Raw genomic sequence first — 26,509 nt, 5'->3', positions numbered from 1 at the left:
TAAGGTGAAGATATGTAGAAGCCAGGAAAATTTTATGTAGTATTAGTAGATTATCATTTTCTCCATACAGTGATGGTGTTTGTAAAAAGAGACTGGATGTTACCATTACTGTTGTAGAAATAAGCTGTCAAAGTTTGTTGTGAATTGTAAAGTCATCAATTCACCTATAAGAATGCAACCGATTTAACTTGTACGTTATTCAATTTTGGGTTGCTCGTGAATTTGATTTGAATTTATTCACTGTAGTAATTTTTTCGCATTACGAGGACGCAATAAAGAGGTTATCAAGCGGGGCATATCACTGCTAGCACTGGTCTAATATTATTCGCTCTTTTCTTATATGGGTCATTCCGCACGAAGTGATCAAGGCACATGTAATCGACCTACACAGATTTGAACCGATTTTAGTGGAGTAATCTAGGGCCAATATATGAAAATCGAAAATTTTGCTTCAATTGAACCACCCCATGGTACATCAGAATACCGGACCCTATCTCAACCCTAGAACTGTTTCTTGGGGTATTTTCGCACCCCAACGCAAATAAGGTAACAAGATTATGAAAAAACTCTTCTTACGAATACAACGCAATATAACAATCAAGCTGGCATTCGCAGAAACCATCAGGCTTTCCACAAATATGCAAACATGCATACTCTTTTTTATCAAGATGAATGTTCATTATTTTACAGCCAAGAGTGTTTGACTGGACATACATGTTTTGTTATTAACTAGTTCATTAGTTTAATGCAACAATACATATATTAAAAAACAAAATGCTTGGGCGATGAAATAAATTAACAAGCGAGCGACCTCTAATTTTGTTGCTTCTAAAGATATGGGAGCAAGAACCCAGTGAATGACATCTTGCCTCCAGACACCGAATGCCACGATTTCTGTGCATCTCCCGAATCCAAAACATCCTTCCATTTCTGCTCCGGTATTGATCTGTTTCGAATTTCGCTGACGATAGCGCACCTTTTTGTCGACAGAGGCATTTCGTTTGATTGCGATACTTGAACTGAATATTTACTTTTTGCAGCTCCAGCTATTCTTACAGTGTTGCGGATGTCTTGGAGCGCAAGTTTTACTCGAGATTAATATTCTCGAAACATGCGTTATTATTTCAGTACAAACATTTGTTTCTTAACTAAGTCGAAAATAAAGTAATTTTGCTTTGTTGAAATTGGTTGACTGATGCACCATGGGTCAAAATAAGAATATCTAGAGAAACTTTTAAACAATTTCTTTAAATCAGTTTTGGCACCACTTTCAAACAAGTTGGGTGGTTTTACCAATACTAGTTCCCGTCGCGATTGTTTACATTGCGGAAAATTAAAAACCGAAGCAAAAATTTAAACGCACAAATGCAAGTTTTCCGGCGTTTTCCGATAGTAATTTACACATTAGTAGAATATTTCGAGTTTCGTGAACAATCGATTAAAGTTTCGTTGGTGCGTTTTGACGCGAAATGTGAAAAAAGTATGGTTGAAAAAGTGTAGTAGATGTGAGACGAAAGTAATAATATGAATCCAAGAAGAAACTCCAAGTGATACTTTTGCACAAATCAAGTGCTATAGTTATTATTTTGCCAAAAACTCAATTGCAATCGTTAGTGGAATATTCTATTTTCCTTGAGTAGCAGTTTGGTGACAATCTTGCAAGGTTAGTGCATTGAAAAATGTATTTTCACTTTGGTTGGTGCCTGATGCAGGGTTAGGCAGGGGAAAGAGGGAGGAAGGGGGGTAGCCTGGCTTCCTTGTATAATGTCCTTAATGTGAATGCACTGTATCAGTTTTTGGCTGAACAGTGAAATTTATTGTTACATGAAATTTTATTGTAAATCTACTGTGAGAACTCGGCATCGAACAATGTTGAAACAGTAATAACTATAATATTTATTGTTTTATAATTGTAGGGTAAATGCTATTGTAAAATTCTTTCCGGGATGTCCCACTGTGCCGTCAGCCGAGGTTCCCAATACTTTTACATACCAAATATTTCACAAATTCTGTTGATCTGACAACACTGCTGCGCCTGTTGTTGCTGCTGATGCTTCTTGTTTACATTTTTTACAATTCCATTTTGCCCTTTGAGATGTGCAGGTGCTTCACAAAAAATAATGTACACCTTTCTTTCAGAACATGAGTTTTTTGCTTCCAGTGTGATTTTCTTTTCACATAGCTCTAACACAGCTAATACCCACTAATTAACAGATTATGAATGGGTCAGCACTTTTGCACTCTCTAGTAAAATATATGCGAAGCTTCTTCACATAGTTTCCTGGCAGCATATTTATGACACTATACAATATGATCTATAATATGACTAACTGAATAATGTTATACGACGAACGGGAATAATAACAGTACAATGCATGAACTGTAGCCACTATTTTGTAGAACTGCAATTTTTTATCAAGAGAGAATATTCGGAAACTTGTTTTCCTACGACTGCGATAGCATGCCAGGGCATCACGCTTTTGACAACAAGATGTCAAGTAAGTATTGGGCGATATAACAAAGATTTTTGGCGATACTGTATGTATATCGATCATGAATCGACCAAAGGGCCGAAGTCGCAATGATATCGAATCGAGAAAAATAGCTTTGAAAATTCGCTTCAGAAAATTAAAGCGTATTTTAACAGTATTTACATACTGCGCTTTCAAATGTATTGAAACACTTTAAAACAATACTAGTTTTCGGAAGCATAACTAAAACGTTTTATATAATAACGTTTTCGTTGATAAATTGAAAAAAAAATATTTCACGGAGTGTTGTTATGAGATGTTGATTAGGCCATTTTCGAGTCACCCTCTTGATTTGACGACTCCCACCCAGTGAGCAAATTTTCTGGCAGAGACCGCTCTGCTAGATTTCTGTAAGTCTTGGTTTGGCAGCCCTGTCAGATTTCTGCGCGTACCCACTGAGAAGTCCAAAAAATTGTTTCAAAATCGTTCAACACAGGTCCAACGATAGACGTTCGTTGAACGGTTATTTGGACGATGTCCAAATTGGTCCAACGAACGTCCTTCATTGGACGATTTTGAAACCAACCGTTCTTAGAGGGTATCTATCCTGTCGGGTTAGTTGAGCTAGGGCGAACTCGGTTTCGCTCGCGTTTTCTAGCAAATATTGTCAGGAACCGAGCAAAACCCTGGCATAACTCGGACATAAACTGTGCAAAGATCCTGGCAATTCCTACCTGGTAGAAATTAGCACGAATCGAGCAAAACATCTGTCAATGTGGCAGGAAGCGTGCAGAGATCTTGGTTGTACATTTCTGGCTGGATTCTGGATAAAAGTGAGCAGCATCGGTTGGTTTAACCGCTTCTGTCAGAAAAGGTTGTTGCATTTGAGCGAATTCGTTGCCAGAATTTTCGCGCAAAATGCTCGCAGAAACTCTGCCAGCATCAATTTCGCTTTGCTCAACTTTTGCTAATGGGATTTTCGATTGATTGACACCGGTGTAGTGGATTGCACTGGTTTTGCACTTTCTAGCAGAAGTGTCAATGGAACATACCCAGTTTTCTGCACTTCTGCTAGAAAAACGGTGCAGTTTCAAGGCACTCCACTACACCGGTGTCAATCAATCGAAAACCCCATAACTTTCTGCTTGCCACTCTGACCGGGTTCGTCCTGCAGTGTCGCCAGAAAACAAAAATCAAATGTGGTTTTCGCCGTGCTCGCCGGAGGGGAAAATTTATTCACCCGGGGTGTAACAAGCATTTGGTTTTTGTTTAGGGCGATTCTGTTTACGGGCCTTGTATACAATGATGTTGTCAATTTCGCCCGTATACACTACCCTAGAAATGCAGATGCGTAACCCGCCTGGCGGTTTGTTTACAATTGAAAGTCGGATCCACCGTTTTGTTTTTCATTGATTTTCATGAAGTGTGAAATATTTATTGTAATTGTGGAACACAATTTCGTGTTGATCGATACTTGTGTTGCTCTGTAAAAAACCCACCATTTGGAGGTTTGCTGGCAAGTTTAGAAAACTTACTGATTGTCATACTGTGGTGTTTTGTAATAGTCATAGTTTACTGTTGCTGAAATAATCGGTTTCACTGTACGAGTGGAGATTTTCGTCTGTTTTCCGCAAAATTACCGGTGCAAACAAACGTCACAGAAACCTTTTGTTTTACGATTTGTCTTGATAACACACGGCTAGCAACAGACAATCGTTCTTATACTGCTCTGTGTGGGGGAATCGCTGTGCCATTGAGAAGATGGAAGTTAACTGCGGAAAGTGTAACCTTTCTGTTGGAAAGACGGAACGGATTATTTGTGACGGTTTTTGTGATGGTTGGCGAGTATTTTACAAGAAACGCTCTGGCCCAATAGAGGATGAAATAGAGGCATGCAAAAACTCAAATGTATTCTGGATGTGCGATAGATGCCGCGACTTCTTAGAAAATGCAAGATTCCGCAGTGCACTACGCGAAAAGAAACATGACGAGGAGATCGCCCAGTTAAAATCCAGTATCGAACTGTTGAATACATCAGTGAGCAGCTTGATTGATTTGGCAACTTCGAACCATTCATCCGTTGACACAGCAAGCGCATCTGACAATGAAACAATACACCCGTTTACATCGACGCGATTGAGTCCATTTGCCCACGTTTCGGAACCTAGAAGCAGCTTCGAACTATTTCTTTCAAACATCGATAACGACGTTATTGAGGAACAAGTATCTGACCTTGTAACGACATGATTGGATGATTAAACGTCTATATGCGTTAAGAAGCTCGTTCCTGTTTGGCAAGACGCAAGAACCCTAGATTTTGTATCACTCAAAGTTCAACTGGATGCATCGATGAAGGAAAAACCTCTCCAGGAACTTGGCCTCGCAGTATACGGTACCGGGAATTCCGTAGAAATAATTCTGGACCTCCCTGGAATCCTCGATAGTAATGAGAATACAGCGTTTGTGATAATGAATCCGTAATCGCATTTTCCTGTTTTTTATTTGTATAAGTTTTGATTGGTCGAATTTGTTGAAAATGATTATTGTGCTGTGCTTGTTATATAGTTGGTAGAATTGTGTAAAATAGTTTAATTACTTCAATAAGATGCTAGAGGTCCGTTGGAAGAAAATATAATAAATAAATAAATAAATTTATAGATGAGTTTTTGATATTTATTATGAAGTAATTTTACTCCTCTATAGGATATTAATCAAATCTTCGTTTATGTACATTTGTTATTTAGGCCTATTTGTCGGTTCACGATCAAATATCGATGCATGGAATATCGATACTTTACGATTTGAATATCAAGTTCGTAAATCGATACTGATCACCCGTACATTCCGGTCAAACCCAAAGAGAATAGGGAAAGAGACGAATAGTGTGAAGCCAAAAATACCTTATTGAGCAGACCAATCGTGCAATGTAAATAAACATTACTCACGCCTCAGTTGGAGGAGATAAGTATTGTACATCTATCAAAAAAGAAATGTCAATTTTCGTCAGAATTTGGTTCAATCGTGATTGTGAGGTGCATTCTAGAGTATATGTATGAGTAAAAACAAGCTTTAAAATTATTTCATGTCTTTGTTTCGAAATGCGCATCGTTTGAGAAACAAATCCAACGATCGACATACGGTTTGTTTTCAAAATATAATAGGAGTCATTTAAAGTGCTGCCTGTGGAAGCGGTTGCCAAAATTCTAGTGTTGAAATCATCATAAAGGGAGTGTTGCCGTTTTGACTGATTTTCACTATTCGTCTCTTTCCCTATTCTCTTTGGTCAAACCCAAAACGGATACAGGTGTGCACATTTTTTTTTCTGTGTGTGAGTGCGGTTGTCATTTTTCTTTGATGAAGCCGAAAAAACAAGAGGATATGAAAAAGAAAAGCACAAACAGTTGACGTAGCGGGCCCTTCTGTTGCCATAAGTTTTGTTTCGGTTCGGTCATAGTTTAATCGGTTTTTCGAGGTAGAAAGTGTCCATAAGTGTTCTAATCGATAGATCCGAAATGAAGCTCGGCCTTTTCTCACTTTTCATCGTGCGCCAAAGAATCAGGATGCTCGATCGGATGTTGATGTTTACTTCAAAGTATTTCAATACCAATATAAATACTTTAGGAGAGCTAATTCAAATGTTTAAATCGGCTGACAGTTTGATATATGACAACTGGAGGAAAACAAACCCCCAAGTAGTGTGAGTGAAATCATTTGCATAGAACTATTGCGCTAAAAATCCAAACCTACGCACATAAAAATATTTACATCTCGCAATATGCACATAAAAGGATCGTCACTATTCACTTGAATTTACATTCAAGAACATGTAAAAATGCGCTTTGTTCGCAATTCTCCATCTCCATTCAACCGAGGTTTACATCAAAACAAACACAATATTTTATTTCACATTTCAAAACATGTAAAATTCTATTATTAGACAGCAAAATACGTCGCAATGTAATGTTGTTCGCGTCAGATGTAATTTGCATTTTTTTTTGAATGTGCATATTATCTATCTCGAGATAACCTAGCATTTCGTCGAGTTGTTGCTATTGTCACAGAGAACAGACATCCATGATCGAGCAAAAATATTTAAAAAACGTGTGTAAACATTTGAATTAATATACGATAAACACTAGCGCCGCCACACCAAGCTATCCCAACTATCCGTCAAATCCATTCCGGAACCGGTTCGAAATCCTGAATGGATTCAGTATGGAATCTTTCTCAAAGAAAACAACCGATTCCGACTCTATCGGTTGATGCATTTGAGCTGCAATTCATGCTGGAAGTCCGAACCGGTTCCAGACTAGTTTGACTGGGTAGAGGAATAACCGCTGTCAATTCTGTCGAACTCAGCCACATCCTCTTAAGCTTTATACTTGGTTCAAGATCAATAGTCGTTCGAAAACTGTTCATATATCGATTAATTTTTTTCTGCTTTGTAACATTGCGGAATTGCAAAGGTTAAATCTTAAAAATGGCCGTTTCGTAATCTTATCGCGATCTTGTCGCTATCTTGTTTTTTTTGCAATTTTTTGCTAATTTCCAATGATATCCACTATATATATATATATATATATATATATATATATATATATATATATATATATATATATATATATATATATATACATATATATATATATATATATATATATATATATATATATATATATATATATATATATATATATATATATATATATATATATATATATATATATATATATATATATATATATATATATATATATATATATATATATATATATATATATATATATATATATATATATATATATATATATATATATATATATATATATATATATATATATATATATATATGCTACATTAGAGTGGACCGAAACAAAAACAAACGTAAAAACGTTTTCTCACTCGCACCGATGCAAATTAGATGAGCGTGTAATTCAACGCACGGCCCGATAGCGCATGGCTGAAAAGTCACAATGCGGATTTAAGAAAAGAATGGCAATACGTTATTACGAATCATTTCTTAAATCCACATTGCGATATTTCAGTCATGCACTACCAGGCCGTGTGTATTAAAAGTATATATATTTTTTTATTTTGATTATAGATGTTTTAAGAGAAGTCTCTTTTGGAAAAATCTCTAACCCTATATGCGGGTTTGGTAATCGAATCCAGGTGATCTACGTACAAGGCAATCCTTTCGCCAACTACGCTATGCCCGTCCCCAAATATAAATTGTATTAATCACACACATACATTTGATGTGAAATCTGCTATGAAACAAATTATGATGTGGCAAACTGTTATAATTTGGTGTACGCCATATGAATTTTAACATAGTTTTTACATGACACAACCGATTCTAATTAGAATCTAACTTACTGGAGCCGAAATGCAAATTAGAACCAGCCAGCATTCCGGCTGATTTTCCGGTTGAACTTGACTGGGCAGTGACACAAACAAGAAGGTTTTGCATCGTTTAACGCAGAACTTTATTTATGCATCGATAGCATACTTTTCTATCTACCTCTCGTTTCTTCTACTGTAAATTTCATGCATTGGACATATTCGGTCTATCCACTCCTTGAATGCATATTTTTATTTCTCAGCGTTGACAATGTTCAAGCACTGAAGCAAAGAGAACAGACGTCCAACTCCAGCTTTAAAGTAGTGTAAAAATCGTAATGTGTAATTTCAAATATAGTTGGGATATCATCACCACCCAGTTAAGCTCAGCCGGAAATGAACCGGAATTCCAGCTGGTTCCAGTTCGTATTCCGGCTCCAGTGACACAACCGATTCTAGTTAGAATCGGTTGTGTCTCTGGAGCCGGAATGCGAACTGGAACCAGCCGGAATTCCGGTTCATTTCCGGCTGAGCTTTACTGGGCAAGTGCGCTACTGTCGCATACGTTCATTTGAAATAGTACTCGAGATTATGTTTCTCTTCAATAACTTATGAACGCACTCCAATTTGTTTTGTGATTAGTATTTTACGTTCACCACCGAAAACAGGAAAATAACATTAGAATATTATGCACATTAACAATCTACGTTAACTAGGTTTTACAGGCCAGTGATTTAGTCCTAGTAGTTAAAAATTGGAGACAGCGTAAAAATATGGCTGTACCTCCGTACCGATCCCGGTTCAACTGGCAGCTTGTCGACGGTGATCTAAATCGACAGATATCATACAATATCCAGTCGAGTGATTCCTCTGAACCGTAAGTTTTATTTCCTATCGAAATTCGTTCCAGTGGATTTTGTTTCATTACCTATATTCCATGATCAATCACAGCATTGCACAAGACGACTTGTTGGATCCAGACACTTGCCTGGTTCTAGAAGTTGGTGAACAGGAGTGTTTTTGTGAGCAGACGATTTGCATTCATCCCGCCTACCAAATAAGCGATCTGGCTCTCATCGCGGAATGTGCTACTATTGAATCCTACGTCGGAAGAATGCATGAGTACAATCAAACGCACCACGGTCATCTTATTTTCGATGGTGACGCCAAATTGTACCGCTTCGACGTTAGCTTACAATCCTGTACGGTTTCGGAATTAGTGCTTCGTTATATTGTACCTCCAAAAAATCCCTTGTGCATATATGGATTGCACCTAAATTTAGCTAAAAACTCCAATTCGTTAGGCTTATTCTCCGGTAAAAGTACAATTAATCAAGCTATGCTTAAATACCAACTGGATGACACAAAATTGTCCGAGAAAGCAATCAAGTGCAAAGAATTCATGTTAACAGCTATGGGGAATAACACCCGACAACAACAACCACCAGAAACAGGTCAATTGCAAAACATATTCAACAACAACATTGTTCCTCCTCCTGTTGGCAGTACTGTGCCGAACACACCCACGCCAAGTGAAGGAAACCTGAGCAGTCATCAGCACCCAAACGATCCAGGGGGAGCAAACAACTTTATTCAACCACCGTTGGGTTCTTTCAGTGACATGTTGAAAGGGTACATTGATACGAAAATTTTGGAGCTGGAATCCGCATTAGATGCGAAACTACAAGCGATGGAACTTCGACAAAATCAAAAACTGGACAATATTTTATCCTTACTAGAATCTATTAGTAATAAAAAGTAATTGTTATGTGAATTTGAATAACGATTTGATTTTGTTTTATTACAAAACTTCACACGGGTGTAACATTACAGTGGTGGCTTTATCGTAACACAAAATAATAAGGTATTTATTTTATCTCAGACTTCTCGCGGGCTCATTATCGGTCCCTTTAAGTCGGAAGATTGCTTAAGGAATTAAGACTCCATATATCCTGAATCGCCAAAATAACAGTCCACCTGCGTATCAACACACGTTCGCTGGGTTAGTGCGATTATTCTTATCAACTATTATAGTTAATATAATATTGACAGTGAAAGATTCAGTCATCGGTTCCAGGCCTGAAGTAAAATGAGATCAATAAAAAATATATGTCATTACCATGAGTGATTACTTACACAACATTAGGATCGAAGCAGTGCAATTTCTTGCGCCACACTTTGATCAGACCATCCCAAGCACGGCGACTGTATTTGAAATGTTTCGGCGGTGTTTTAGGATGATCTTTGGTGCGCTGATCTCTGCAAAATAAACGAATTGTTTCCAAACCGAGCAAACTTTGTAGTACACTATTTTACCTCGGAACCTTTTCCAAATAGCTTTCGTATCCTAGTGTGTTCTTGCCATAGTCGATTTGCTTTTGACGGCGAACCAGAATAGAAACATCCTTTTCGAACTCCAGCGGTTTTCGGCTATTCTGACTGCCGTTGCTACTACCTTCCCCTGAGCTGGAACTGTCCCGTCGGAAGCGTTCCCGACCGTGATCATCCTCATGCTTCTTCGTTTTTTTGTGCTGATTGTTCGCCAACTCATCGCCATCGCATTCCTCCCCGATGAATTTGGCATGCCCGTCGTCATCTTCTTCGCAACCGCCGGATAGACGACGTTTGAATGGTGACTTGATCATATCTTTCATAACCAATTTCTCATATTTTTCCACATTGGCCGAATCTGAAAAAAACGTTGGAATACAAGTCTGTATTTGGAAGTTAAAAATGATCTTAAAATATAATTTTGTGTGGGTCAATCATTACTCGTGTACTTTCAATGCTATAATCCTAGATACCATAGAACATTTCAATAATGTTCCAGTGCATGATTTCGACTTACATATGGTCGGTGTTAAGTCAGACCGGACTAAGTCGCAAAACATCAAAAAATGAGTTATTGATAACACTGGATAAACAAATTTCGTCAGTTAGATTCGACTTTTGCCAGATTTTAAATATGTAACAATAAACAAGAATTATGGCAAAAATGAGTTTCCATTCATAATGTAAAGGATGCTGCGATTCAAACTTTAAACTCGTTTTTCTCGAAATCAATATTTTGTCACTTAGTCCGGTCTGACTTAACACCGACCATATAATGCAATGTTGAACAGCAAATGAAACTACGACCGAATTATTAGCGGTAGAGAAAGTAAACAAAGAAACTCCTTTTTGCACATAGGATCATTTCAATAGTTAACTTCATTTATATGGATGCATTTCAGTTAAAGCCATTCCAGAACCGGTCAGCAATTTGGGTGGAATTAGTATGGATTCCAGCTCAAATGCAACAACCGATGCCGGCTCGGTCGATTTCATTTGAGCTGAAATCCCTGCTAACTCCGTTCAGGATTCCGAATCAAATTCCGAATGGTTTGACCGGGATATGGCAAGTATAATATAATTGATATTATCTTGAAGCTTCGATCAAACTGGAAAGTAAAAGTAAAAAGAATGGCACCTAGAAACAAAACAATAACCTATAACCTCAAACCGACTCCCACGGCTTACCTAGTATGTCAATTTCTATCTGCCTGGTGGATCGCCCGCTGATACTGCTACTGCTGCTGACTTCTTCGATAGACATCTTACTATCAGTGGCCGCTAGTTCCATGCTGGACTGAATTTTTGATAATTCTTCCAATTCCTACCAAACCAAAACAATAAAAACAAAACAATCAAACCTAGCGTGACTGGTGTTGCATTAGGGAGTGTGCTTACCGAGTTTTGTCTGGCGTCCTCTTCCTCTTGGACCATATCAGCCCAACTTTGACTGAAAGCGGAATGTGTCGTTGCAGATTCCTGCCGTTTGGACTGCGATTTGAGATTTACAACTTGGTTGCTTGTCTTGGCTTTCTCTATTGTTTCCGGTTCGACGCTTGCCGAAGTCGAATCAGGTTCCGTAGATGACAGCAGGCTGATTTGCACGGCAGCGCCTTTACAAGGCGACAAGTTTGACAGATCATTGTCCAGTGACATACGCGAATCGTCGAACGCTAGCTGGATGGCGCCAAAGATCGAAAACAAGAAAACATGTTTGTAAATAAGTACTAATTAACTACTGATAATTTTAGTGAATAATTCGATACTTTTCTATTTGATACATTTCGATTCTAAATTCTTAGCGAAATACTTACAGACATCATTGTTACTCGTCCCAATATATTATTTTCAAATATATTTCACAACCAATTGAATTCACTTTGTCAAAATATTCGAAAAAGCGCAAAATAGCTACGTACTTAAAAATATCACTAGTCAAGTTAAACTGCGTATCACTCTGTACTTAAAACCGTACCGAAACAGTGTCTTCAATTAAAAAATAAAATCAACAGGAGCAAAAAGGGTCCTGCTCGTCATCAGCTCACCGATATCCTAACGCTGTCCACTTGCAATTAGGACTACGAATGAAAAGGCGTCGAAGAATGTTGCAGGAAAATGATTGACGATTGGGCGGGAAAATTAATGAAAATGAAAACCAGAGACAATGGTGTACATATATATCAAAGACGCGTAGAGAGAATTTAAGAATTCTCGACAAACATATAATTAGGGCGTATAGGTAGGCCAATGGTCAAAATTCACGTTGAGGATAAATTCCGACAAACGGTTTGTCCGGAACTCCCTAATAAAAAAATATTATATTCTGGTTGCAGTTGAAAATCGAAAAATTGACTTGCGCCTTTCGTTTTTTCCCTATTTGCAGAGTGGGCAACTAAAGCGCATCTTGTGTATTTATATATGTTAGAGCAAATACAAATACAGCCGTGATTCGCTGGTTTGACACTTTTTAACTGGACCGCTTTTTAGTTGGACCTTCGTTAGTTGGACCATTGTCCAACTAAAAAGCATCTGAACGTCAGAATCTCGTGTCAAATTTACTTTGACAATCAATCTGACAATATTTAGAGATTTAAACAGATGCATTTACACTGCCAACATCTCCTTTGGAGAATTTTTGACATATGTCAGTCGGTCCAACTAGCGAATCAAATTCTTTGGTTGAACAAGGCTGTGGCCCAACCAGCGAATCACGACTGTATCCCAGTCAAACCATTGGGAATTTGATTCGGAATCCTGAATGGAGTCAGTATGGATTCCAAATCAAATGCAACAACCGATTCTGAGTCGGAATCGGTTGTTGCAATTGATTTGGAATCCATAATGACTCCATTCAGAAATCCGAACCAGTTCCGGAATGAGTTTAACTGGGATGTATTTGGTTAGAGAATCAACTTGCGCATCATCTCTACACCAGTTGCGCTTTAGTTCCGCGCGCTGAAAATATCGACACAGATCTTTCATTAGGGCCTAAGTCGCAATGGACTCAAATGGAGAAAAATCAGTTTCAACATTGCGCACTTCCCACCAACCTGGACTCCGCACTTTCAAAGTGCGAGTGATGAAACTGCTACTGAGAACTGCGAGCTGTGAAATCACATGTATTTCAAGTGATAGAGATGGTACTTTCATAGAAAGACCAGTCGAACTAACTAGTCTATGAGAAGAATTCAATAGAAGAATAGTAAGTGCGCAGTGCGGTTAGAATCCAGTTTTTAGTGCCACAAGCAATATTCGGCGAACCTTTTCTAAATGTAGTATTTATTGTAGGTATAAATTACTTTATGACTAAGTTTTTCCGGAAGCATCTTTGGTTAAACCACAGATAAGTTAAACCTTATGACAATATAACAAAGAATTTAATTCCTATGTGCTTTTAGTGGGTAGAAACTAAAAAAATGCTTACGCCCAATTTGCATCCCAGTCGTGATTTCGCCCTTCAGCAACCACCATTTGCGAAAGGGCTAAACCAGGAGGGTGTCACTCCTGTCATCCGCTATGGAGATATACGGACTTTGACAGTAGTCAACATATGATGGGCCTAGCTGCATCTAGGCCCACGTCGCCCGTGCAATAGCATTGGGTTGTTTTGATTTTAACAAAGGCAGATGTTGGCTAGGACAAAATGGCTGCCTAGCAGGGGGCTGGGCTAAACCGTGTACATAATTTTCAGAAGGGCGCGGTAAATGGGCTAAACTGACTCTGTCTTGCTGGGTAGGGCCGAGGGTAGTCGTGGGGAAATGGGCTAGCTTGACAGTATACTTTTTAATAGGGCTCAGCAAATGGGCATATAGAAACCCAATGTAAATGAAAGGGCGCGTGAATCTTTCATGAATTTCATGAAAATATCGAAATATTCGAATGTTTATGTGCAACAACTATCGAGTAGACATGCTCATAGTAGATATTACTTATCATTTATATAATAGAACCGCCGTTTATTCTTTTATTTGTGAATAATAACCGTAGGCCCGCTTCTGTTTAAAAATGTAAGCTTAGCCTTTATATTCCATTTGAGAAGAAGGGCCTAAGTCGAAATCTCGAAGAAAATGCATGTTTCGGCGTTTTGTTTTCTTTAATTATAAATCGAACTAAAACCCATTTTAACTAATTTTCACCTCAATCGCATAATGTCATAATATCGAAAACGCAGTTTGTTTACATTTGCGATTTAAGCCCTAATGAAAAAATCTATGTCGATATAGGAGAATCATCGAAAGGCGCAAGTTCACTATTTCACTGCAACCAGAATACAATCGTGATTCGCTGATTGGACACTTTTAACTGGACCGCTTTTTAGTTGGACCTCCGCTAGTTGGACCACTGTCCAACTAATGTCGTTTTCGATTGAGAACCTAGACACTAAACCAGGTTAGTTGCTTCAAACAAACGTTTTTAATGGAACTGAGTTGGGTTCTCGCAAAACAGCGAACCCGAAATATATTTCAGGTTGGAATCCAACTCGGTTTTCAGTTCAGTGGCGCTTAACCTAGGTTCGAAACTGGCTTCAAACAAATGGTTTGACAGCAGTTAAGGCTAGTTTAAGGCTTTTACACTTCGGAAAACGTGTCGCGGGATTTGGGTCCCTGTGTATTTTAAATGGAGCTTGGGATTTCAAATCACCTGACGGGAAATGAGTATACACAAAAATGACAGTTTTCCTGAAGTGTAAACCCAACCGCGAGAAGCATCACGGGATTTTAAAACTCTCCACACAGAAATCCGACCGGAAACAATTCAAGACAGTAAATCAGCGTTCTTCTAGTAAACCGTCTGGATACCGTTACATACACAAGTATTTGTTTACGTTTCCCCTTCTTGATTCTTTTACTAACGTGCACTGGGCAATAGGCCCTTGCAAAAATGACTTCCCCTGACGGCGGTTCATCTCAAGGTGAGAAGGACGTCGAAATAAAATCGGCTCCCCGGTTAATAGTATATCCACAGACTAACAGACATATCACTCGAAAATAATGCTTCGCTCACCTTAACGGTAATTTCAAATATATTTGTAGTTGGGACTCTAGTCGCTTTTGAAATTATGGCACCACTCACATATGAACAAGCTTATGGGGGATAGACCAAAAATTGTTCCCAAGCCTGAGGGGTAACCCACCAGCAAATAAGTGTTTGGCACCGTGAATAAAAGGTGGATCTAGTGTTCTGGGAAAATTGCTGTATGCTCATAGTGTTATGTCTGTTAGTCTGTGGTATATCCGAGCTCGGCCACCGGGCCATTTGTGATTTTCTTTTGCTGCAGATTTCTCGGGTTCTGGCGGATCGGTATTCGGCCGTGACAGAGATATCGAAAATTCGCCCTGATAAGCTGGTTGGGTGGTTGTTAACAGTTTGACTCAGGCAAACGATATTTCTGGCTACGGTCCCTTTACGAAGGAGTACAGGGTGTATATTCCAGCCAGAGTTTTTAATAGTAGAGTTGCGTAAAGAGGATTGGCAACATTGGACCAATCATTGGTCTTTTTTAAATTTTGGCAACCTTTTATATTTAGTTAAATTTCAAATGACTTCACCCGAACGCTTCAGTTAGAAGTTAACTTTGCGCATTTAAAAATTTAAAATTAAGTGTTTAGTTTTATTTTGTAAAAATCAGTACGATAAATAACATCGTATAAAGAATTTAAGCTTTTTCCGGTTCTCAACTGATCCGCAACTAAGAACGAAATGTATTGATTTTTGCCGCTTGCCGTCTGATTGGGGTGTGACAAAAAACAATCGAATTTGCAGCGTAAGATAAATTTGAATAAGTACATATGTATAAGTGGAATGCATACACAAATTTGTCAAAATTTTAGCTGCACTTTAACTATGAGAAATACCTTCATATTTCCACTGTCGGTGGAAGATTATTAACATTACCCAGAGCTGTTCCGGTGTTTGAAATAGTGCCAAATTTGAATATCAATGAACATATATTTTTTAATAATTGTCATTAAGCGAAATATTCCTGGTTTTAAATAATGTTAATATTACATCATTGAATTTTTTCTCATGATTATAATCACATAATAACGATACTCCCCACGCATTCGAGCATTGTTATTCTTTGTGTCCGATAGGTAGACGTTTTGAGTGTTCAATAGGTAGATTTGCTTCAGTCTTTGCGCAACTGTTCTTTATAAACTGTGATTCCAGCTAACAGGGTTGAAGTCAGTGGGGTCGTTTCTGATTCGAGTCTGAATTGTGAGGACCTGCTAAAATATGGGACTGGCTGTTTCAAAGACCCCATGCTTAAGCCAGTGAAGATCCTGGAGTGCCAACGTTTGCATTCAGTATCAGTCGCAGCTGACGGGAAGAAAACATACGTTAACTCAGACTCTTATAGCGGACCCTACACGAGACAAGAATATTGTCAATAAAATATTGACAAGACTGCTTCAATCCGTCAATCCCATTTGATTTCTACATGATCAATATTTTCAAAATAGCCTTACACGATCAATATATTGATCAATAATCGATTTATTGACAATATTTCTGCACGTGTAGGGTCCGCTTATCGGGTGACCTTCGCAGGTTCTGCTCCTACCTCCTCTTTGACAAGGTTCGTCTACCTGCTCGCGTCTGTTGTACTAATTGCAAACAATTGGGACACACAGCCTCCCATTGTAGCAATAAAGCCCGTTGTGAGAAATGCGGTGGGAATCATGCGAATGATTCCTGTGGTAGAGATGTTGAAAAGTGTCTCTACTGTGGGGGAAACCCACATGATCTCCCTTCATGTCCCACGTACAAACAGCGCGAGGAGAATCTTAAGCGTTGCCTTCAGGGACGCTCTAAGCGATCTTTTGCAGAAATGCTTAAGATAGCTACGTCACCTGTCTCTACGAACATCTATACCAACTTGTCTACTGACGAAGGCGACTGTGATGAACCCCATGAGGGAACATCTGCTGTTATGCCTAGAAGCAATAGAAAAAGGAGGAACATTTCCTCTCCCAAGCTTCGTCGTAAAGGCCAGAAGGTGTCTCTTCATGGTCCCCCTAAAATAACTCCCCAAGGAAGTACTGGTGCAAAACCGAAGCAAGTCGCTCCCGGTCTCAGTAACCTGAGCTCAGAAAAGAAGTTCCCAGCACTTCCAGGAACATCAAATACCCCAAGTATTCCCATATACCAGTCAATGAAAGAAAACAGCGCAGGCTTAATAAATTTTTCTGACATTGAGGGACCGTATTCTTACAGCTTTAAATATTTCTGACCCCCTTAAAAGCATCTTGATAAGCTTTCTCCCCGCAGTAAAAACATTCTTGACGCAGTTCACTGCGAAATGGCCCCTCCTCTCAGCGATTGTATCCTTCGATGGCTCATGAGAAAAAAAAATACATCGATAAAGCTGATTTTCGTGATTACGACAATGTTTTTTTCCAACTCAGGAAACGCGAAATAAATTTAAAATAAAGAAATATGTTGACTATCTTGATTTGACACTATCAGAAGCATTTGACATATCGAATTTCACGACAAATGATGCTCTGTCAGAAAAAATGAATACATGTTTTCCCGGCTTTCCTGCAGGGTTATTTTTATTTGACATAAACACCTGTGTTGGCGCTCCAACAAACAGTGGACCGAGAATTTTCCGTGTTCGTATAACTTTATTGAAGAAATAAAAATCTCCTGAAATAGAACAGCTTTGAGTTCAGTGTTGTTCGTTAATGCTTAGACTTACGTTTAGTAATCCTCGGCCACCTTTCTCTTCCCGAGTTTCTTCCGCCTATATTTGCACTATCTACCAATATACGGATTCGGAGCAGATGGATCTGCGGTCTAGCTACCTAACCTAACCGTAGTTTAATTAGGTTTTAATTCAGTTAATAATTAATAATTTTAGTTACCTTTAAGGCTCAGTAGTGACAATAATTCAATAACTTAATTATTAATTTAATCCTATTAATATCTTGAAGTATGTGGTTATTTTAGTATTAACCTACGATCAAGCCGTGCACATTGCGTAATCGCTTTGATGACAATTTGCCTCTGTCAACTATCACGCCTGTTATACGATGTCGTCACAGGGTTGCAGCCTTTGGGTGTTACCCTTTCAATTTTTATCAGGGTGCGTGTTGCTCGAAATAGCGCAGGTAATAACCTGAGTACATATAAGGAGAGTGACGACACTGTCAAAATTGGTACAATGATTATTTGTCAGTGTCATTCCAAACGAGTCAAATCCATGTATTTTGAGAGGTCGTTTGTTCGTTTGGAGTCTTACTGACAGATAATCATGGCAGTTGTCTTCACTCTCCTTACATGCACTCTGGGCCAGATGTAAACAACCGCAGTTTTCCTATGTATGGTTGTCTATGTTTACATAAGACTTAATTTAAAAAAACAAAAAATCGTTTTTACGTATCAACGCAATTTTTTTTGAAATAATGTTATAAATAAATTTTAGGTCCAATATACATAATATAACTTTATTTCAAAAAAATTCGTTATAATACGTAAAAACGATTTTTTTGTTTTTTAAAATAAATCTTATGTAAACTTGGCAACCATACATAAGAAAACTGCGATTGTTTACATCTGGCCTATAAAGACAACACCCAAAATGAAAAAAAAACTATATACATTGAATGGAGTTTATATCAAATTAAAATAACCCTGCGGGGAAATATGTATTCATTTTTTTCTGACAGGTCATCATTTGTCGTGAAATTCGATATGTCAAAAATAAGTCAGTATTTTACTGAATGGTGGGTAATGTACCAAAAAAACAATAGTAATGTTAAATTCAATTAAAAATATTCTAGGTTTCAGCAAATTATTCGTAAAACTACCGAAGTCGCTGAAAAATTAATACTCTTTCGCATTTTTTTAAATCAATCGCTGATCTCCGTAAAATATTATTTTACTGTGCAAATCGTCAAATGAAGCCTAAATAAAGTACTAATTTCATATAAAATATCGCCTCTCGATGCGCACCAAATTGTTTGAATTCCAGTTCAGTTCCGGCTGAACTTTACTGGGCAGGCCCGTAGCCAGGATTTTGTTTCGGGAGGGGCTTGAAAATTATTGCATAAATGTATAAATTCTGATGACTTGAGATAGTTACAGTAAACTGAATGTAATTATGAAATGTTCTTAGTGAAAACAATTTCATAACTAAGACAATATACACTAAAAAACCCTAAAAATATGTTGTCTGTTACAAGAAAAGCTATAGTGCATCGACGAATTAAATTTGATTATTATTAGTTTATAAGTTAGAAATTTCTCTCAACATTCTTCAAGAGATCAAAGTATTTAGGGCTGATTGAAAATGCTACGCATTCTAGACTACTCGTTTACAAGGTGTAGAAGACGCTAAATTGGAATGAGTACAAAAATATCCAAAAACCCACCTAACAAAACTTTACACGCATTTGCTAAACAGGAGAACGAAACCAACGTCAAGGTTGTCTCCATGGATAGGAATATATCAGTGTGAAATCCAAGTTTATCGTTGCCAAGAATGTCCGAACAAAGTGAACTTCAACTCCTATTTTAATGATCATTACTATTACTAGTTCTGTGACTTCATCCGAAATATGCGTTAACTCAACTTTATGAAATTTTCTGTTTAAATGATCATGTCGTAATTATAACAATCCTGAGAAAAACACATGTTTTTTTCATTTGACTCTCGTGGGGGAATGGGTTAAACACTATCTTCGACAATATTATCAGGTAACTGAGAATAACTATCTATTTATTTATTTAAGTAGATTCTTTTTAGAAACTTTTATATCATTGGACTTACGAATTAAAAATATCGTAGACTGATTTTCCTAGATCCCTGAAACTATAGTAAAAGTCAAAATGTAAAGTGAGTGCAAAAAACTACTGATTCCACTACAATGCAAGAATAAGATCATTAGCTCATTGACGTTCAGAATTTTGCAAAACCGTTGGAACTTGAGAAGATTACATAGATTAAGTAAATAATATATTTGAACATTTGAAGGTATTATTTCGGATTTCATGGGTTTTTGGACAATGTAAAATATATATTTCAATGATTTAATCTACTAATGAAAACTACCCATAATTTAATCTACTGCTCAGAACTTGTTCACTAATCAAAAGAAAATTACTTAGCACTGATTAGTGAATGCTTCTAATTTACGTAAAATTAGGTAAATACACTCAAGTTTTTTTACGCGGTTTTTTTTTTTGCGCGGTATTTTTTTACGCGGTTTTTTTACGCGGATTTTGAAATTTACGCGGTTTTCATTTACGCGGATTTTGAAATTTACGCGGTTTTCATTTACGCGGTTTTCACTTACGCGTAAAAAAACCTGAGTGTATATCATTGACACCACCAAAATAACTAGAAACTATAAACACAGCTGAGCTTAATAATTTCAGAATCACTTGCTTCCGACACATGGAAGAGAACACATCGCACTTACATCTAATTTGCAAAAGAGGCTTTCTTTTAGAGTTGTATGTTTTCAAATCACAGCAAATTATCCGTTTCCTGTGAAACTTTTGCAAAACTTTATGTCAATTCGTCAATTTTGCCTTTATGTTTGCGAATATCTGATTTCTTCCTTGCTTCTCGCTCCCAATAATTACCCGTCCAGGAGAAAATAGCTGACTAATAACCCGAGCATACTATTTTCTGGTATCATACCAAAACCTGGTATTAGTTGATTATTAATACCTCATTCAGGTAATAGGTAGGTATTGCAGAAACATTTTTCAATACCTGCTTAATACCTCAATAAGGTATAATATTTTATTTTCGTATTTTCATGTACTCCAGTAATTTTTACAAATACCAAATCAATACCTTATTGAATACCTCCATACAGTGAATTTTGTTATTGGAAAGTTGAAAAGGTTTTGTTTTAATTCAGGTATTATAATAACTCGTTTCATTATCAACTAATTATTCGTAGTACATGTCTCAGTTATTATTTCAGGTATTTTACCTCATATGCAAGGCTTCTTAATGCCTTATTGAGGTGTTCAAATATTGGGTACAATATACCTAAATTTGCTATTCTGAAGTTATTTTCTTCTGCTCGGGTATCCTTCCGAATGGATTCCATTTCTCCCAAATGTGACATTAATCTGCGAGTAAGCGGTATCCGATCTTGTAGCGGAACATTGATGTTCTCATCGTCCATATATAGAAGGATCTTAATTATAGCATTGTCACACTCAACCATGTGTTTTAAGTTGTTCGAAATGAATGGCTTCATCTGGGCTAATTTGTTGAGCGCTAAATGCCTGACATGGTAGAACTCGCTTCCGAAAGTCCAACCTCCATTTACACCTTCAGGAAATGTTCCACATTATGAATACTCAGTCCTAAGCGAATCATCAATAATTTTATAATCACCGTATTTGGCTGGAGCACCACTTCTTGCTTCTCGACAGATTACTACAGCAACAATTATAGTAACAGTTTCTTTTATTCTTTAGGCAAGACACACAATATAAAAGTTACTATTTTTGTCGTTCGCGTCGCACTGGCTCGAGCAAAAGCATAAAGTGACTGAATTTCGTGACCATTGCCTTTGGTGGTTGGAAATAGCCTTTCTTCAACTTTTTCTCAAAGCTTTGTTCAAACCAAATGAGCAACAAATTTTGTTAAAAGTCGCCGGTTTTTTAAATTCATTTTTAAAAAATTTCGGGAGGGGCTTTAGCCCCCTAGCCCCCCCTCTGGCTACGTGCCTGTTACTGGGTGAACATGCTCTAAATAATGCAAAGTTTTCAGCACAGACACTTGTACTCGAGGGATTGCCCTTCCTATGATCATTCTCGGGGATAGACCGTTCCAACATCAAATTATAGTCTTGTCAAATTTTGGTCTTGTCAAATTGCAAATGACGTGAAAGTCCAAGATGGTACCAGATAAGGTATAGGCATACGCAGAGCGAGTTTTGTTGTTACGATTGGCAAGATCGACATTGCGTAAATACTGATTCACTTCCCAAAAAAGAGGTTAATAAAAACGAAATTAATTAAAACAATGTTTTGAATGTAGAAACTAGTGCTTTCAGCCTCTCAAAGCGTTTGCCACCAAAAATATTATTGTACACACATGCATACACCTTATGCAGATTATCTTGAATCTGTTTTGCGTTTGTCAAATCTGCCACTCTTCTTATTCTTACCGGACACGCTCTTTTTCCCTTTGGGGCAGACCCTCGCTTATACTATGTTCACTAGACTGGTTCAATTTTTGACTTTTAGCTCCACCAAGCTCTACTGATTCCTTTTATGGCCCTTAGTGATTGTGCAAATTTTGGTACCAATCGGTTGGGTCTACGGACCCTCCAAAAATTTCAAAGTTTATATGGAAATTAGTATGGAAAATCGGTTAATATTGAAAATAAATTCTTAAAAAATCACCTCATCAATGAATTCATGCGAACACTATATATTTCTAAAGGTATGCTTCTACTGAACATATTCGTGAAACATTGTAAGTTTGTGAAAATTCGCTGAGAAAAGTTATTAACTAAAGAAACAGCATGACTTCAAAACAAGTGGATTTTAATATTATTCATAGCAACCCTGTTTGAACTGCTACTGGGGACAGCAAGTTCTAGTTTAAAATGTTCAGTTTTATATTCTAGAACTGTCAAAATTATGAATCTAAAACTGAAACACTCCTGAACATGCCCTTAAAACACAGTTCTAATACGTGTTTTAAAATCAGCAACAAATAGAACGGTGTTGTATACAGAGTTAAAAATATTCAAATTCATTGAATGAAAATTGATCATATTCAGCCGCATTCATTTTCAATATTCAAGTGGCGCAGCTGAAAACGTCAAACGAACAAACCATCCATTCATCCATGCAGATTTTCACTCGGCTCCGATTATTACAAGAAGCGACCGTGCAGCAACGAATCAAACGCATCAAAGTAGACCCTGGCACAATGTAAGCGATGATGGTTGTTGTTTCATATACTTTATCGGCATTTGAAGACTTTCCTAGATAATTAGTGTAATGAATATATTGTACGATATTCAACTGAATGAATAAGATGGATAGTTGAATGAATATATTTTCTATTCACCGCGAGTCGCAACAGGTTAATTTTCAGCCGTTAAAAAAGAGCTTCGATTATTTTTAACTCTGGTAAAACATAAGAGCATGTTCAGGAGTGTTTTATTTTATATAGGAGTTTCAAAGTAGAACTGGAACTGAAACTTTCACATCCCCAGCAGAGCGTTTTGTTTTATTATTTCGAACAGTTTTGTTTCAAAATTTAAAACTGTTATACGACGCCGTTCTATTTGTTGCTGATTTTAAAACACGTTTAGGGCATGTTCAGGAGTGTTTCATTTCTAGATTGATAACTTTGACAGTTCTATAATATAAAACTGAAAATTTTAAAACTAGAACTTGCTGTCCCCAGCAGCAGTTTTCGCGGGTGTTCCATTCAGTTTAAAATGTATGTCTCGCGATGCCTTTAGCGTTGCTGCATTCAAATTTATTTTTCCCCGGTCTATCGGGTCTAAGCGTCTGTGCTGAGTACTCTCCATATATTTAAAACGCAGTTCTAAATGTGTTTTAAAATCAGCAACAAATAGAACGCCGTCGTATAACAGTTTTAAATTTTAAAACAAAACTGTTCGAAATTATAAAACAAAACGCTTTGCTGGGGAATGCGAGTTCTACTTTGAAACTCCCATAAAAATAAAACGCTCCTGATTATGCCCTAAATTATCATGTGGAGAAACCCAGTAAAGTTCAGCCGGAAATGAACTGGAATTCCGGCTGGTTCCAGTTCGTATTCCGGCTCCAGTGACACAACCGATTCTAACTAGAATCGGTTGTGTCACTGGAGCCGGAATACGAACTGGAACCAGCCGGAAATCCAGTTCATTTCCGGCTGAGTTTAACTGGGAACACTTGAATGAAACGTGTCGATTTTTATCAGTGTACGGTTCACGATGGTGGCGCGATCCCAGTTAAACTTATTCCGGAACCGGTTCGGATTTCTGAATGGAGTCATTATGGATTCCAAATCAAATGCAACAACCTATTCCGACTCAGAGGCGGTTGTTGCATTTGATTTGGAATCCATAATGACTCCATTCAGGATTCCGAACCAAATTCCGAATGGTTTGACCGGGATTTAGCAACGCGTCTTTCGCAGACATGCCAGATTTGCAGACAAGTCTGCAAATTCGCAGACTTTTAATTTGAGCTGCAGATTTTCTCGATAACGCAGATATTTGCAGATTTTTTAGTTTGGTTGCAGATATTTGCAGTTTTTTTAGTTTGGTTGCAGATATTTTGGTTACACTAGCTTTCCTGACATTTTTTGTTCTTCCCAGACTTTTAAAAATATTATTGCAGACATTTGAAAAAAGTACCTATGGCATCTCTGCACTGGGCAGTTGCAAAAGTGATAAGAAACGTCAGATAAGATGTCAACAGATTGGAATGCAATATTTATTTATTGAATCACAACAAAACAAGTAGATACCACATAATCGCGATAAATAATTTATCATAATATTATAAGAAAGCATACAAAAAATGGATCCCAACGCAAGTAAAATGTCTGATTTTTGTTACGAGTTTAAAAATTTCGACGACTGTACGGCCAAACTCGTATATCCCGTGGAAATTCCCTATCCGGGCAGTACAAGTGAACTGGCTCATCGAATTGTTACCGAACGGATGGATCCAATAATGAAGTTTTTGCGAGCTGATATAGAGCTTAAAGGAGCACTCAAGTGTTTTGTGGAAAAAGAGAATCAAAGGTTCCACGATGAGCAGGATGAGTTTTTGATCGAAAAGTTAAAAAATGGGCATATCGACGTTGATGCCTTGGCGTTAAATTTTGAAAGAATCTACAAAGAAGAGATACTGGAGTACGCTGATCGTGTCGGACCATCGGACGACGAAATATTTGCTCAGAGCTTTCACCAACTAGTGCACTCGTCGGTTCTATCTGAAATTCTGTCCAAAGAGCGAGAGTGTGCCAAAACTATAACAAATCTAACTGCAGAAATGACCCAACAAATCACTACGATGAATACGTTACATCAGGAGGAAATTGAGGCAAAAATGAAGCTATTGGATATATCTGTTACTTCGGAAAATATCAATCATATTTTGGCCAAACAGTACGGCATGCAGAACATGATTCGCAGACAATGCGAATCAGAACTAGAATCAACACGTGGTCATCAGAAATATGAGTATCGTAATTGGATAACAACACACATAGATGAAAACTTTCTAGCGGAGTCGGAGAGTCCAACGCAAATTGGAAATCGTTGGTCAATGATTTCAACTCAAGGTCCATCAATGGAGGAAAGCTTTACCATTCACTTGGGATCTCAACTAAAGCATATGCATAACATTCGTATTTTAAGTACAAAGCTTTCCGATTTGTGCAGTCCATTGTATGGAGAAAATAGCTTTGGAGGTCCGAATGTCGCTTTGGGCCTGTATTCTAGTTCCCTCTGTGGTATTGTAGTGCTCACTCCTTCGGGGAATGTTTCACCGGACCCTGAAATTCGGCGTAATGCTAACATGTCCACAGAATTTCATTTTGACCAGGAAGACCAACAAATTGAAAAGATTCAAGAAGATCTCCAGAAACTTCGAGATGAGCAAGATTCTTCCGATGTCAGATTGCGTGCTGACAGGAATGGCGCTCGACTGAATCCAGGAGATGTGTTCATTACACGTCACTCAAACCTTTCCCATTCGCAAGTGATTTTTCATCTCGTCTCGGATGAAACTTTCCAAAGTCCTAGTGAAATCAATTCCCGGCATCCTGTTATTTTGGGGTTGCGTAACATTCTCAAGATATCCAGCCGACACGATGTGACTACACTGACCATTCCTGCCTTGCTAAGGCACAAGATGTCGGAGGTATATATTGTTTGGTTTCTGTTTCGACAGGCTTAGAACAAATATAGATTAGAAACCTGCTATTTGAGCACGATCTTGTCTTCATTTCAGGATATGACCGTCAACTGGTGTATACGACGAGCCGAGTTAGTGTTCAAGTGTGCTAAAGGATTCATGATCGAATCCGCCAGCTGGGGTGGAGCAGAACTGAACACACTGCAGCTTCTACTGCCGCACGATATATCAGAGGAGCTGTTTCGTACGCTGGCTGACATGGTTCCTAATGTGTTCCGGGTTGCAAATCCAAAGATTTTGCAATGAACCTAAACAGGTAGGATAATTATTTGGTGCAATCTCATTATTATTTAGAATCGATTGCTCGAGTTATATTATATGACCAAATATTTAAAAGTAGGTTTTGTGGTAATCTTCCGGATTATAGTGTATATCACAACCATTTTAGAGCTATGAAACGACAATTTAGTCGTCAAACGAGAATAAAA

General features: G+C 37.7%; 4 protein-coding genes across 4 annotated transcripts in view; 2 read left to right on the top strand and 2 right to left on the bottom strand.

Annotated features, from left to right (window-relative positions):
• LOC131677754 (protein dispatched) overlaps window positions 1-2,470 on the bottom strand; it is a 40,099-nt gene extending 37,629 nt beyond the window's left edge. The window contains exon 1 of the mRNA XM_058957776.1: window positions 1,993-2,470. The gene's annotated coding sequence lies outside the window, so the exon portion shown is untranslated. The remainder of the gene's footprint in view (window positions 1-1,992) is intronic.
• A 5,972-nt stretch (window positions 2,471-8,442) lies between these two features.
• Window positions 8,443-9,600, top strand: LOC131677752 (uncharacterized). The gene is made up of 2 exons (XM_058957774.1): window positions 8,443-8,691; window positions 8,766-9,600. The coding sequence occupies exons 1-2, from the start codon at window positions 8,588-8,590 to the stop codon at window positions 9,574-9,576; spliced, it is 915 nt and encodes a 304-aa protein (XP_058813757.1). The 5' UTR covers window positions 8,443-8,587; the 3' UTR covers window positions 9,577-9,600.
• On the bottom strand, window positions 9,589-12,281 carry LOC131677751 (histone RNA hairpin-binding protein). Its single transcript, XM_058957773.1, has 6 exons — window positions 11,960-12,281; window positions 11,544-11,822; window positions 11,334-11,469; window positions 10,131-10,503; window positions 9,951-10,073; window positions 9,589-9,893 (listed from the first exon to the last, which is right to left on the bottom strand). The coding sequence occupies exons 1-6, from the start codon at window positions 11,966-11,968 to the stop codon at window positions 9,875-9,877; spliced, it is 939 nt and encodes a 312-aa protein (XP_058813756.1). The 5' UTR covers window positions 11,969-12,281; the 3' UTR covers window positions 9,589-9,874.
• Window positions 12,282-24,560: 12,279 nt separating this feature from the next.
• Window positions 24,561-26,509, top strand: LOC131677750 (protein C12orf4 homolog). Its single transcript, XM_058957772.1, has 2 exons — window positions 24,561-26,027; window positions 26,118-26,509. Exons 1-2 carry the CDS (start codon window positions 24,678-24,680, stop codon window positions 26,325-26,327), a joined length of 1,560 nt encoding a protein of 519 aa, XP_058813755.1. The 5' UTR covers window positions 24,561-24,677; the 3' UTR covers window positions 26,328-26,509.

Source organism: Topomyia yanbarensis, chromosome 1 (assembly GCF_030247195.1).
Source record: "Topomyia yanbarensis strain Yona2022 chromosome 1, ASM3024719v1, whole genome shotgun sequence".
NCBI lineage: Eukaryota > Metazoa > Arthropoda > Insecta > Diptera > Culicidae > Topomyia > Topomyia yanbarensis.
Note: the sequence above shows the minus strand (reverse complement) of the source record. Positions and strands in the feature narration are given on the sequence as shown.

What these genes read in the sequence shown, in the direction of transcription:
- LOC131677752 (XM_058957774.1), top strand. Translation starts at nt 8,588, where the DNA reads ATGGCTGTACCTCCGTACCGATCCCGGTTCAACTGGCAGCTTGTCGAC. An exon ending in TCGAGTGATTCCTCTGAACC is followed by an intron (nt 8,692 to 8,765) that starts GTAAGTTTTATT and finishes GATCAATCACAG; the next exon opens with CATTGCACAAGACGACTTGT.
- LOC131677751 (XM_058957773.1), bottom strand. An exon ending in AGGACGCCAGACAAAACTCG is followed by an intron (nt 11,470 to 11,543) that starts GTAAGCACACTC and finishes TTGGTTTGGTAG; the next exon opens with GAATTGGAAGAATTATCAAA. An exon ending in GATAGAAATTGACATACTAG is followed by an intron (nt 10,504 to 11,333) that starts GTAAGCCGTGGG and finishes CGTTTTTTTCAG; the next exon opens with ATTCGGCCAATGTGGAAAAA.
- LOC131677750 (XM_058957772.1), top strand. Translation starts at nt 24,678, where the DNA reads ATGGATCCCAACGCAAGTAAAATGTCTGATTTTTGTTACGAGTTTAAA. An exon ending in TAAGGCACAAGATGTCGGAG is followed by an intron (nt 26,028 to 26,117) that starts GTATATATTGTT and finishes TCTTCATTTCAG; the next exon opens with GATATGACCGTCAACTGGTG.